Source organism: Trachemys scripta, chromosome 3 (genome assembly GCF_013100865.1).
Source record: "Trachemys scripta elegans isolate TJP31775 chromosome 3, CAS_Tse_1.0, whole genome shotgun sequence".
Taxonomy (NCBI): Eukaryota; Metazoa; Chordata; order Testudines; family Emydidae; genus Trachemys; species Trachemys scripta.
Genome location: NC_048300.1, coordinates 20,371,214 through 20,384,008, shown reverse-complemented (window position 1 = coordinate 20,384,008; position 12,795 = coordinate 20,371,214). Strand labels below are relative to the sequence as shown.

Sequence of the window (12,795 nt, the reverse complement as noted above, 5' to 3'; positions counted from 1 at the left end):
GAGATTTTATAGCAGAAGGAAAATTTGTAGAAACACCTTAAAGGTTTTTAAATAAACTAATTTAGATGCCTTTGGTCAATTTCTGTAAAGAACTCTTTACCTTGTATCAGTAAATGTAAACATTCAAAGCAATAATGATTAACAAGGATCACTCTTAGAAAGAGTGAAAAGGATTAACATGTTTTTAAAATTAAAGGCAGCTATTTAACATGCTAATATGGGACACAAAGGATGATCTTATTAAAATCAGTCTATAAATATTTGGCTAAAGACATAATACGGTTGCAGCAAGTCTTACTACTGGTCATCTTTCTTGCACCTCCATTTCCCCAACAAGGGTAATTAATTATTATAATAAAAAGGGAATGGTCTCAGAAGGAGTTGCCATAAGGAGAAGAACAGAAAAATGAGTTTAAAATTATAAAATTATATAAAATACTCACAAAACTAGATGCATACACTATACTTACAATGCATGTTTATGTCGTCCTTCCCTTACTGCTTGAATGTAGTGTATCAAATTATCAAAGAAGAGTTTCATCATGTTAAGTTCTTTTTCTGCCCACCTGTGCAATTTAAAGAGAAAAGATATTTTGCCTAAATGAGACATATGTTGTAGGAAAATTCATGTGCAAATTAACAAAGCTAACAATCCACTTTCCATATGCCTGGAGGTGTGCCCCATCACTTATAGAATCTTGAGACATCTCCACTACGTTTCTCTGCTCTATCTTCTCACCCTTAAGGCTCCATAGTGTGGCCATCATTTTCTGGCCTAGGACTAACAGATGGAACTTCCTTCAGAGCCTATCAACATTGCTCTGTAAGGCTCTGATTCAGCAAAGTATTTAAGTGTCTAACTTTAAGAACATCAATAGTAGTTCCACTGACAAACTATATTTTAGCCAAATATTTATAGACCAATCTTAAGATCTTCAATGGGACTACTCACATGCTTAAAAGTTAGTATGTGTTTAAGTACCTTGCTGAATAAAGGTGTAAATGGCTACAGGAGTTGCTGATGAGTGACATAAAGCACTACCTTTCCAAAAAGTCCAAAAAACTTCAAAAACAGACTCCAACGAGAAACTGCTGAGCTTGAATTGATATGCAAACTAGATACAATCAACTTAGGCTTGAATAGAGACTGGGAATGGCTGAGCCATTACAAACATTGTATATCTCCCCATGTAAGTATTCTCACACTTCTTATCAAACTGTCTGTACTGGGCTATCTTGATTCTCACTTCAAAAGTTTTTCTCTTACTTAATTGGCCTCTCAGAGTTGGTAAGACAACTCCCACCTTTTCATGCTCTCTGTATGTGTATATATATCTCCTCAATATATGTTCCATTCTATGCATCCAAAGAAGTGGGCTGTAGCCCACAAAAGATTATGCTCAAATAAATTTGTTAGTCTCTAAGGTGCCACAAGTACTCCTGTTCTTTTTGCAAAAAGTCCAGGTATGCTTCCTCTGCAGCACTCAAAACTTCTGCCAGCTCAGAGACAAAAAACTGAACCTGATTTTCCCCTAAGGCAGAACAGCACTACACAGCCTTTACTTTTAAAAACATTAACATTTTTAGTGAATTCTGCATTGCTCAAAATGATTGGATTTACAATCAGAACAGGTACAGCACAGTCTCTGGCAATACAAACTTACCCACATTGTCCCCATCAATGCACTTCCAGCATTCTATAGCAAGTCCACTTAGGGGGATCTAAAGGTGCTTATCCACCCAAACATTAGCCTCAGTTCTGATAAAGCTTATCTAATGAAGAAATCTGCTCATCAGGAACTTAAAGACATCAAACTCATTTCATATAGGCCATCAGATGGTAATGACTTTGAGTAATAATCAACCTGAGACCTGGACCAGATTTGAATATGTGATCTAGATGTGAAAGGCTCTTTATCCTATCAACAGCCCTTTGGCAATCATCACTTTCCTTTCTTTTGGGGGGGTAGGTGAGAGAAGGTATTTTTACTTACATTGTTATCCAATGTGTATCATAACTGCTCCCAAATTGCTGAAATGTACCAAATAACTTTGGAAGAAGACGAAGTGAAACTACTACAGATCTAAATGGAGGAAAAAAGAAATAACTGGAATATGATTTTTGTAAATTAAAATTGCTGACAGTACTTAAAGTTATTGTCAGGGGTGCATGCTCTTCACTGACAAATTCACTTTAAATTGAAAGTATTGGGCATATTTAGGTGAAGTCCACCTTTGTATGTAACCCTCTCATGAACAAGATTTGGAGTGTGAATATTATAAATATTTATATATAAATAATACTTTATGCACAAGATTGTTCTCAAGTTTAAAATAAAATAATATTCACTTTGTTCGTTCCAGAACTCTGATATTTCAAAAGATTATGCCAAATACATGTTAATAAATATATCGGAGTTTCATGCTGAGAGGTAATACATTTTCTTTTGAAATTTTAGCAAAATAGGTCCAGTTTAAAGCACATGAAATGTATGTAAACAGAATTAGATCTGCCCCAAACTGCCAATATAGTAACAATAAGATATGTATATGTAGGCTATGGGTGCACACCTGAGGCGCAGGCAAAAAACAGGGCTAACTGCTGAAATCTTCAGCAACCCAAGAAGTGCCCCAATGGCCTAAGGTTGCACACCACTGTTTGGTGTGCTGAATTATGTTTATATTTCATTTTTAAACAATTCTGAAACAACTGTTTAAAGTTTAAACAATTGTAAGAGGTTTATATAATGTGTCTTATACTAAAAAAAACAGTTCCTAATAAAAATAGTAACAGAACATAACAGGGAAAAGATTGCAGCCTACGGCTTGGTCACCTATTTCACCTGAATTAGTTTTTATTTATGCTGAGCTTCAGACAATAGAATATAAATCAATAATGTGCTAGACTTAAATGCCTAGGATGTATTGCGCCACTGCAGATCCCTAGCTGGAGCAAGGAATGGCCCAAAGGATCTCCATTTACATATTGAAGCTAAAATAATTCTCCATTTAAGCATCTTATTTGATATCTCTGCAGTGGATCTGCTTAGAAAATTTAGCTCTAAAAATGAAATCACCAAGCCTTAACTGGTTTGTGAAGGGCCCTAGATAGTCAGATCTATAGCTGTGTGTTTGTCATAGCCATGTCTGTCATGACAAACACTATGCACCATAAATCATGGTATTAGTAAATCAGTTAGCCCACTATGAACAAGATTCTGCTATGAAGTTTTATCAATCTGGGTCTGGATTAGCATATTGGAAATAAGACAGTTACCTTTTCTGTAACTAGTGTTCTTCAAGATGTGTTGCTCATGTCCATTCCAAAATAGGTGTGCGTGCTCGCCACGTGCACCGGTGCCGGAAGTTTTTCCCCTAGCAGTACCCATAGGGGAGCGCCCCAACGACCCCTGGAGTAGCGCCACTATGGCGCAGTATAAGGGGCACTGCGCACTCCACCCACCCTCAGTTCCTTCTTGACAGACAACTCCGACAGAGGGGAAGGAGGGCGGGATGTGGAATGGACATGAGCAACACATCTCCAAGAACACCAGTTACGGAAAAGGTAACTGTCTTTTCTTCTTTGAGTGATTGCTCATATGCATTCCACAATAGGTAATTCCAAGCTATATCTGTTGAAGGTGGGTAAAATTTCACAGACACCCAGGATGGAGTACAGCCCTGTCAAACCCAGCGTCCTCCCTGGTTTGGGAGACGATCACATAATACGAGGTGAACATGTGAACGAAAGACCATGTGGCAGCCCTACAAATGTTCTGGATGAGAACATGGGCAAAAATGCAGCTGATGAGGCTTGCACCCTAGTCGAGTGCGCCATCACAATCGGCGGCAGGGGGACTCCCGCCACGTCATAACAGATACGAATACACGAGGTGATCCAGTTGGAGAACGGCTGAGTGGAAATCGGCTGAACACATGAGAGGTGATGAACAACTGCGAGGACTTCCTGAACAACTTTGTATGTTCTAGGTAAAAAGCCAGAGCCCGTCTCACATCCAGCATGTGGAGGTGGCACTCCTCATTGGATGGGACTTGGGACAGAGCACCAGCAGGAAAATGTCCTGACCCATACAGTAGGCGGAGACCACCTGGGGGAGGAACGAAGGATATGGTCGGAGCTGCACCTTATCCTTATGGAACACCGTGTACGAGGGTTCAGAGATCAGAACCTGGAGCTCCGAGACCCATCTAGCGGATGTGATCACCATCAGGAAGGCTACCTTCTATGAAAGGTGCGACCAGGAGCATGTAACTAGCAGTTCAAATGGGGGACCTGTCAACCTGGTCAGCACCAAGTTCAGGTCCCACTGCAGGACTGGGGGCCTATCATACAGGAAGAGACGATCCAAACCCTTAAGGAATCTGCCAGTCATGGCATAGGAGAACACCGTATGGCCCTGCACCAGCGGGTGGAAGGCCGAAAGGGCTGCCCACTGGGAAAATCAAGACCACTTTGCCGGGTAGGCCCGACTTGTGGTGGGCCGTCTGCTTTCCAGGATGATGCGTCAAACCCCTTCCGAGCAAGTCCTCTCCTCCCTGCCTAAACATTGAGCAGCCATGCCGTGAGGTGGAATGCCGCTAGGTTGGGGTGGAGGAGGCAGCCCTGGTCCTGGGAAGGCAGGTCCTGGAATAGCAGGTCCAGGTGGGATGGCAACGGCCACAGTGGGGCGACTGCCAGGCTTGTGAGAGTCCCGTGCCAATGTTGCCTGGGCCATGCCAGGGCAATCAGGAGGACCCGGGCCCTGTCTGTTTTTATCTTTTCCAAGACCTTGCCAATCAGCAGGATTGGGGGAAAGGCATAAAGAAGCTGGCCTGACCAGGACAGGAGGAAGGCATTGGAGATGGCACCCACTCCCAACCCCCGCTCCCCTCCCAGAGCAGAAGTGGGGACACCGGTGGTTCTGCTGTGTAGTAAACAGGTCCACCTGGGGAGTGCCCCACATTTGGAAAATCCTGTGCACCATCTCGGGGTATAGTGACCACTCGTGCTGAGAGGAGAAGTCTTGGCTCAGGCAATCCGCCCAAGAGTTCCGGGCGCCCGATAATTGGTGGGCTTGCAGGCAAATATCATGGGCTATACAGAAGTCCCACAGCCTGAGGGCTTCCTGGCAGAGGAGTGGGCCCCGCCCTGCCTGTTGATGTAGAACATCGAGGCCGTGTTGTCTGTGAGAACCCTGATCACTCTGCCCTCCAGGTGTGAGCAGAAGGCCACGCATGCCAAACGGACCGGCATGAGCTCCTTGACGTTTACATGCAGGGCAAGGTCCTGCGCGGACCACAGACCTTGGGTCTGAACGTTCCCCACATGGGCTCCCCACCCCAGGTCCAACGCACCGAACACCAGCTCCATGGATGGGGGCCAACCACTGAATGGGATCCCATGAAGCATGTTCCCCGGGGAGGACCACCATCGCAGAGAGGCAATCACCAGTTTGGGCACAGTGAGGACTTTATAGATTCATAGATTCAAGGACTGGAAGGGACCTCGAGAGGTCATCGAGTCCAGTCCCCTGCCCGCATGGCAGGACCAAATACTGTCTAGACCATCCCTGATAGACATTTATCTAACCTACTCTTAAATATCTCCAGAGATGGAGATTCCACAACCTCCCTAGGCAATTTATTCCAGTGTTTAACCACCCTGACAGTTAGGAACTTTTTCCTAATGTCCAACCTAGACCTCCCTTGCTGCAGTTTAAATCCATTGCTTCTGGTTCTATCCTTAGAGGCTAAGGTGAACAAGTTTTCTCCCTCCTCCTTATGACACCCTTTTAGATACCTGAAAACTGCTATCATGTCCCCTCTCAGTCTTCTTTTTTCCAAACTAAACAAACCCAATTCTTTCAGCCTTCCTTCATAGGTCATGTTCTCAAGACCTTTAATCATTCTTGTTGCTCTTCTCTGGACTCTTTCCAATTTCTCCACATCTTTTTTAAAATGCGGCGCCCAGAACTGGACACAATACTCCAGCTGAGGCCTAACCAGAGCAGAGTAGAGCGGAAGAATGACTTCTCGTGTCTTGCTCACAACACACCTGTTAATACATCCCAGGATCATGTTTGCTTTTTTTGCAACGGCATCACACTGTTGACTCATATTTAGCTTGTGGTCCACTATAACCCCTAGATCCCTTTCTGCCGTACTCCTTCCTAGACAGTCTCTTCCTATTCTGTATGTGTGAAACTGATTGTTCCTTCCTAAGTGGAGCACTTTGCATTTGTCTTTGTTAAACTTCACCCTGTTTAACTCAGACCATTTCTCCAATTTGTCCAGATCATTTTGAATTATGACCCTGAACTCCAAAGCAGTTGCAATCCCTCCCAGTTTGGTATCATCCGCAAACTTAATAAGCGTACTTTCTATGCCAATATCTAAGTCGTTGATGAAGATATTGAACAGAGCCGGTCCCAAAACAGACCCCTGCGGTACCCCACTCGTTACGCCTTTCCAGCAGGATTGAGAACCATTAATAATAACTCTCTGAGTATGGTTATCCAGCCAGTTATGCACCCACCTTATAGTAGCCCCATCTAAATTGTATTTGCCTAGTTTATCGATAAGAATATCATGCGAGACTGTATCAAATGCCTTACTAAAGTCTAGGTATACCACATCCACAGCTTCACCCTTATCCACAAGGCTCGTTATCCTATCAAAGAAAGCTATCAGATTGGTTTGACATGATTTGTTCTTCACAAATCCATGCTGGCTGTTCCCTATTACCTTACCACCTTCCAAGTGTTTGCAGATGATTTCCTTAATTACTTGCTCCATTATCTTCCCTGGCACAGAAGTTAAACTAACTGGTCTGTAGTTTCCTGGGGTGTTTTTATTTCCCTTTTTATAGATGGGCACTATATTTGCCCTTTTCCAGTCTTCTGGAATTTCTCCCGTCTCCCATGACTTTCCAAAGATAATAGCTAGAGACTCAGATACCTCCTCTATTAGCTCCTTGAGTATTCTAGGATGCATTTCATCAGGCCCGGGTGACTTGCAGGCATCTAACTTTTCTAAGTGATTTTTAACTTGTTCTTTTTTTATTTTATCCGCTAAACCTACCCCCTTCCCATTAGCATTCTTTGTCCATCCTGTCTCTGGACTGGGAGAACACCAAGGCCAACCAGAGCTGGAGGGGCCGCATCCTGAGTCTGGTGTGGCGAACCCCATATGTGCATGCCAACATATGACCCAGGAGCTGGAGGCACGCTCTGGCTGTGGTCACAGGGAACCCTGTGACTGTGCTAATGAGCTCCCTTAGGGTCTCGAATCTGTCCTGTGGGAGGGAGGCCCTGGCCAACATCACATCCAGAACTGCCCCAATAAACTATATGCACTGCACCCAGACTAACGTGGACTTGGGTGTCGTTTACCAACAGGCCCAGACTGGTGCACATGGACAGGAGGAGTGCCACGTTATCTCGTACATGTGACCTGGAGCTGCCCTTGACTAACCAGTCATCGAGATAGGGGAAGGTCTGGACCCCCCGACGTCTGAGGTAAGCTGCTACCACAGACATACACATGGGAGCAGTGGATAGGCCAAGCAGAAGGACCGTAAATTGGTAGTGTTCCCGCCCAACCGTGAAATGGAGGAAACGTCTGTGTCCCTCGAATATATAAATGTGGAAGTACGTGTCCTGCAAATCGAGGGCGGCGTACCAGTTCCTGGGATCCAGGGAGGGGATGATGGAGGCCAGGGAGACCATGTGAAACTTGAGCTTTACCATGTACTGATTCAGGCCTCGCAGGTCCAGGATGGGCCTGAGCCCCCTTTGGCCTTTGGGATGAGGAAGTAGCGGGTGTAGAACCCCTTGCATCTGAACTCTGCTGGTACCACCTCCACCGCTCCTAGGCCAAGGAGCTGCCTCACCTCCTACTCAAGCAGGGTCTCATGAGAGGGGTCCCTGAGGAGGGACAGGGATGGAGGATGGGTGGGCGGGGTAGAGGTAAACTGGAGGATGTAGCCCCCGGAGACGATGTTGAGGACCCATCGGTCCGAGGTCAGCCATGATCACTCCAGGAGAAAAGCCCACAATCGGTTGGAGAAGGGAAGCTTTATTGTGGGTGGATCCCTGCTGTGCCCCGGGTGTCCTGTCAAAACTGACGCTTTCCTGCCTGTTTACCCTTGGAGGGCCCAGGTTGGGGAGCAGACCAGGATTGCCTCTACGGGTGTTTTTTACAGTCCCTTGACTTTTCATAAGGGGGCTCATATTTAGAGTGGGTGGCCTGGGTGGGAACCTGCTGTGGTTTAAACTTGGTCCTGGCCGGGGCTGGAACACAGAGGCCAAGGGTCTTTAGTGTTACGCGGGAATCTTTCAGGCTGGGAAATTTCATGTTCGTCTGTTCCACAAACAGGGCCTTGCCATCCAACAGAAGGTCGTGTAAGGAGTTCTGCGCCTCGCTGGACAACCTAGACAGCAGGAGCCATGACGCCCTTCTCATGGCTATTATAAAGCCATTTCAAATAATTTTTATTACAAAATAAAAAAGTTATTTTGCACAAAATAATTTGAGCCTGAACTTCATAATTTCTCCCAGGACAAGCAACCAGCCTTAGTCACCCTTATGAAAAATCCAGTTTCAGAAACTCAGATCAGGGTTTTGACCCAATTGTAATGAGATATGCTCCAAAAAGTGCTTAATGTTTCTTCTGAGTTACAGGCATGAAGGTTCTCTCATAAAACTATGAAGAGGACTGAAGTCTAAAAAGAGTTGTTGGCTCTGCGAACGTCTAAATCTCTTCTATGTTAGCCATAGTTAAATGCACCAAAGGTTTATTAAGCTAACTCTGCAGTCAGCAAACTTGTCTTGCCACAGGAAAAACAGGCTGTGTGCTTCTCATCTTCTTATGGTTTGCTTAAGTGGGTCTAGGTCTTCTCAGTGTGCATGTATAACTCTCATGAAAGTTAACCAAATTTACAAATTTTCTTAAGTATATAAGAATGTAACTAAATTAGTACACATATATAAATTTAAGGAAGATGTACAAGAAAGAGAAAGTTACTTACTTTAACTGGAGGTTCTTCAAGATACGTGGTCCCTATCTGGATTCCAAACACAGGTGTGCATGCGCGCCATGCACCAGAGCCAGAATTGTCATGTGTCATGCTTCGGGCACAGTGGTGTGGCCGATGCTTTAATAGGCTGTGCGGGTCGACCCTGCTCCAGTTCTCTCTTACCCAGCAACAGAGGAGCCCGGAGAGAGGGGAAGGAGGGCGGGATTGGAATCCAGATAGGGACCACACTTCTTGAAGAACCTCCAGTTACAGCAAAGTAGCCTTTACTTCAAGTGCTGGTCAAGATTCCAAACGCAGGAGAGTAGTGAGCAGTGGTCAGGAAAGAGGGGGGTGCGAGGGCTATCGAGAAGACCAAGTCTGTACGACAGTGTGACCGACTGCAGCATCCATCATTGTGGAGGGAGCAATGGCATAATGAGTAGAAAAAGTGTGGACTGAGCACCAAGTGGCAGCTTGACATATGTCTTGCCATAGAACAACCGCGAGGAAGGCTGACATGGCAGCGTCTGCCCATGTGGAGTGGGACATGATTCCTAGCTGGAGCAGAGTGCCCGATAGCTTATTACTGGTCTCGATGCAGTGGCAGATCCACTTGGAGAGACGTTGCAAGGAGAGGGCAGAGCCTTGGTGACGCTCTGCGATGGCAACAGAGATCAGAGGGGGATGGGCGGAAGGCATGGGTGCGATGGAGATAAAAGGTTAGCACCCGACGGACATCGAGGGAGTGGAAGGTGTGGTCCATGGACAAGGTGACTGGGAGGCGTATACTTCGGTTGAGCTGGAAAGAGGAAGCCACCTTGGGCAGAAACTTGGGGTGTAGACATAAGGAGACTTTGTCCTTATGGAAGATGGTGAATAGGGAGTCCATCATCATGGCTGCCAGTTCACTGATATAGCATGGAGAGGTGATTGCCACCAAGAAGATGACCTTCATGGAGTGCTGGGTGAGAGAGCAGATGGTGAGGACTTTGAAATGGGGTTTCGTGAGGGTCAAGAGGACCCAATTGAGATCCCAAGGCGGGGCGAGCTTTTGTACAGGAGAAAAACATTGAGGAGGCCCCAAAGGAAGCGGGGGGTCGTTGGATGAGTAAAGATGGAGAAGCCATCCACTGTTGGGAGGAAGGCACTGAGTGCATCTAGATGAACATGGACAGAGGAGTGCACTAGGCACAATTGGCGGAGATGGAGGAGGTAGTCCAGGAGAGTAGAAATGGAGACGAAGTCTGTTGAGATGTGGCGCTGGCATGCCCAGGCAGTGAAGCAACACCACTTAGCAATGTAACAGGTACGAGTGGTTTGGCGCCTGCTGTTAGTGAGAATGTTGCAGACGGGCATAGAGTAGGCCTGGTCTACATACGATCCCCAACCAAATACCAGGCCGTAAGGTGAGGAGGGCATGGACTGGGGTTTGCAGTTGTTTGCGGACTTGTGTCAAGAGATTTGGGATTGCGGGGTGAGCAGAGAGGCGGAGAAGGTTGTGTAGCACTATTGGCAAGGTCAGGAGGGAGCTACAACGATTACCATTGCCCAGTCCCAGTGTATCTTGCTTAAGTCCTGGGAGAGAATAGGAACCAGCGGAACGGCATAGAGAAGATCTGAAGTCCAGGGAATGAGAAGGGCATCACCCTGAGAGCCCAGGCCCACGCTCTCTTGGGAGTAGAACAGCAGAATCTTGCGGTTTATTTGTGTTGCGAGGAGATCCTAGCACAGAGTGCCCCACTGACAAAAGAGGGAATAGAGACTGGAGTTGTGGAGCTCCCACTCGTGGTTTGCATGAAAGGATCGGCTCAGAATTGCTGGTGCCCGGAAGATGCACTGCATGTCAGGGTGATCTCCTGTCGGAGATACCAATTCCAAAGACCGTTAACTTCCATACAAAGAGCAGTGGACTTGGCAGCACCCTGCCTGTTGATGTATATGACTGCTGTCATGTTGTCTGACAGTATTTGAACGTGGCGGGAGCAGAAGGAGGGTAGAAAGGTTTGACAGGCAAGGCGGACTGCTCGGAGCTCTAGGACGTTGATGTGCATCTGTGCTTCTCGTGGTGATCAAAGGCCCAGTGCTGTGCAGTGACCAAGATGGGCGGCCCAGCCCACCAATGTAGCATCTGTGGTAAGGGTGGTGGGAGGTGTGGGGGGTGTAAACGGACACCTGCTAGGACTGTGGATGGGCTGAGCCACCAGGGAAGGGAAGCTAACACAGAAGGCGGAAGGACGAGCAATTTGTTTAGTCAGTCTGACTGTGGATCGTAGACAGTGTGGAGCCAGTGTTGAAGGCAATGCATATGGAGGCAGGCACATGGTGTAACAGTACTGCAAGCCACCATGTGGCCCAGAAGGGAGAGTCACTGATGGAGGTGTATATGTGGACAGCTTCAGAGCATCACAATAAGGGAAACGAGGGCGGCGAAGCAGTCCTTGGGGAGAAAGGCACGGGTCACAACAGGGTCCAGCTGTGCCCCTATAAAAGTAAATGTTCGGGTAGGGACGAGGATCGACTTTTCCTTCTTGATGCAATATCTAAAAATTGCGGAGGAGGATGCATAGAATCCATATGGTGGTAAGGAGGCAGGAGCAAGAGGGTGCCACGAGAAGCCAGTTGTCCAGGTAAGGAAAAAGGGTATGGCCTTGTTGGCGCATGTGGGCCACCATAATCATGAAGACCTTCATGTGAAGACGCGGGGGGGAGGTAGCAATTCCGAAGGGAAGAATGCACAACTGATAATGGGCACCATCCGATATAAAGTGAACGAATTTGCAGTGAGTGGGATGGCCGTCTGTGAAAGTATGCATCTTTCATATCGAGAGCTACAAACCATGCTCCACGGGAAAGGGAGGGGATGATGAGGAGAAAGGTGACCAACCAAATGAAAGTTGTGAATAAACTTGGTCAGGGATTGGAGATCCAGGATGGGGTAAAGATCATCCCCTTTCTTTGGAATGAGGAAACAGTGGGAATAGAAGCCGCGGCCATGGTAGCATCGTGGAACAGGTTCTATGGCACCCTTGTAGAGGGGCATTGTGGAGAAAATGGTCTTGTGAAAGGTCTGGAGGGTGGCCAGAAGGGAAGGAAAGGAATTTGATGAGGTAGCACTGATGGATGATGTTCAGCACCAAACGGTCAGAGGTGATTCTGCCCCATTTGCGGGCAAAGAGGGCAAGACAACCCCCAAAGACGACTTGTGGCGAGACTGGAGGGGCCAAGCAGGGTATGCAGGTCTTGAGGGAAGAATCAAAAGGGTTGTTTCAATGGTCAGTGAAAGGTAGAGGTGGCAGAAGAGAACTGTCAAGGTTGCTGAGAGTGAGGGCGGAGGCGAGGTGAGTCAAGTGTTCACTGGGGGTCTGTTTGGTAAGTGGTCCGTGGGCAAGGGCGGAGGGGTGGACGTTGTTGTTGACGGGTGGAGGCTGGATTATCGATGCCCAGGGAGTGGACTGTAGCTCAGGAGTCCTTACCGGAGTGAAGGGACTCATCCGTTTTGTCACTGTATAATTTATTATCGAAAGGAAGGTCCTTGAGGATCATCTGGACGTCTTTAGGAAAGCCACTAGACTGGAGGACTACGCCAGATACCAAGGAGCAAGATGCAGTGTCTGCGGCGTCAACCCTGCCCTGAAGCATGACCTTGGCTACCAGTTTGCCCTCATCTATCAGGCATTGGAATTCCTGCTGGCGGTCTAGTGGAAGTGTGTCTTGGAAGTCGGCCAGTTTGGAGTATGACAGAAAGTCGTATTTGGCAAGAATAGCCTGGTAGCTGGTG

The 12,795-nt window shown here is 46.8% G+C and overlaps 1 protein-coding gene across 1 annotated transcript in view; it reads right to left on the bottom strand.

Annotated features, from left to right (window-relative positions):
* The window catches only part of USP34 (ubiquitin specific peptidase 34), a 272,737-nt gene that overhangs the window by 164,275 nt on the left and 95,667 nt on the right, over window positions 1–12,795 (bottom strand). Inside the window, exons 19-20 of the mRNA XM_034764180.1 lie at window positions 1,995–2,084; window positions 471–566 (exon numbers count right to left, since the gene is read on the bottom strand). Of these exons, the coding sequence (XP_034620071.1) occupies window positions 471–566; window positions 1,995–2,084 (186 nt within the window). The remainder of the gene's footprint in view (window positions 1–470; window positions 567–1,994; window positions 2,085–12,795) is intronic.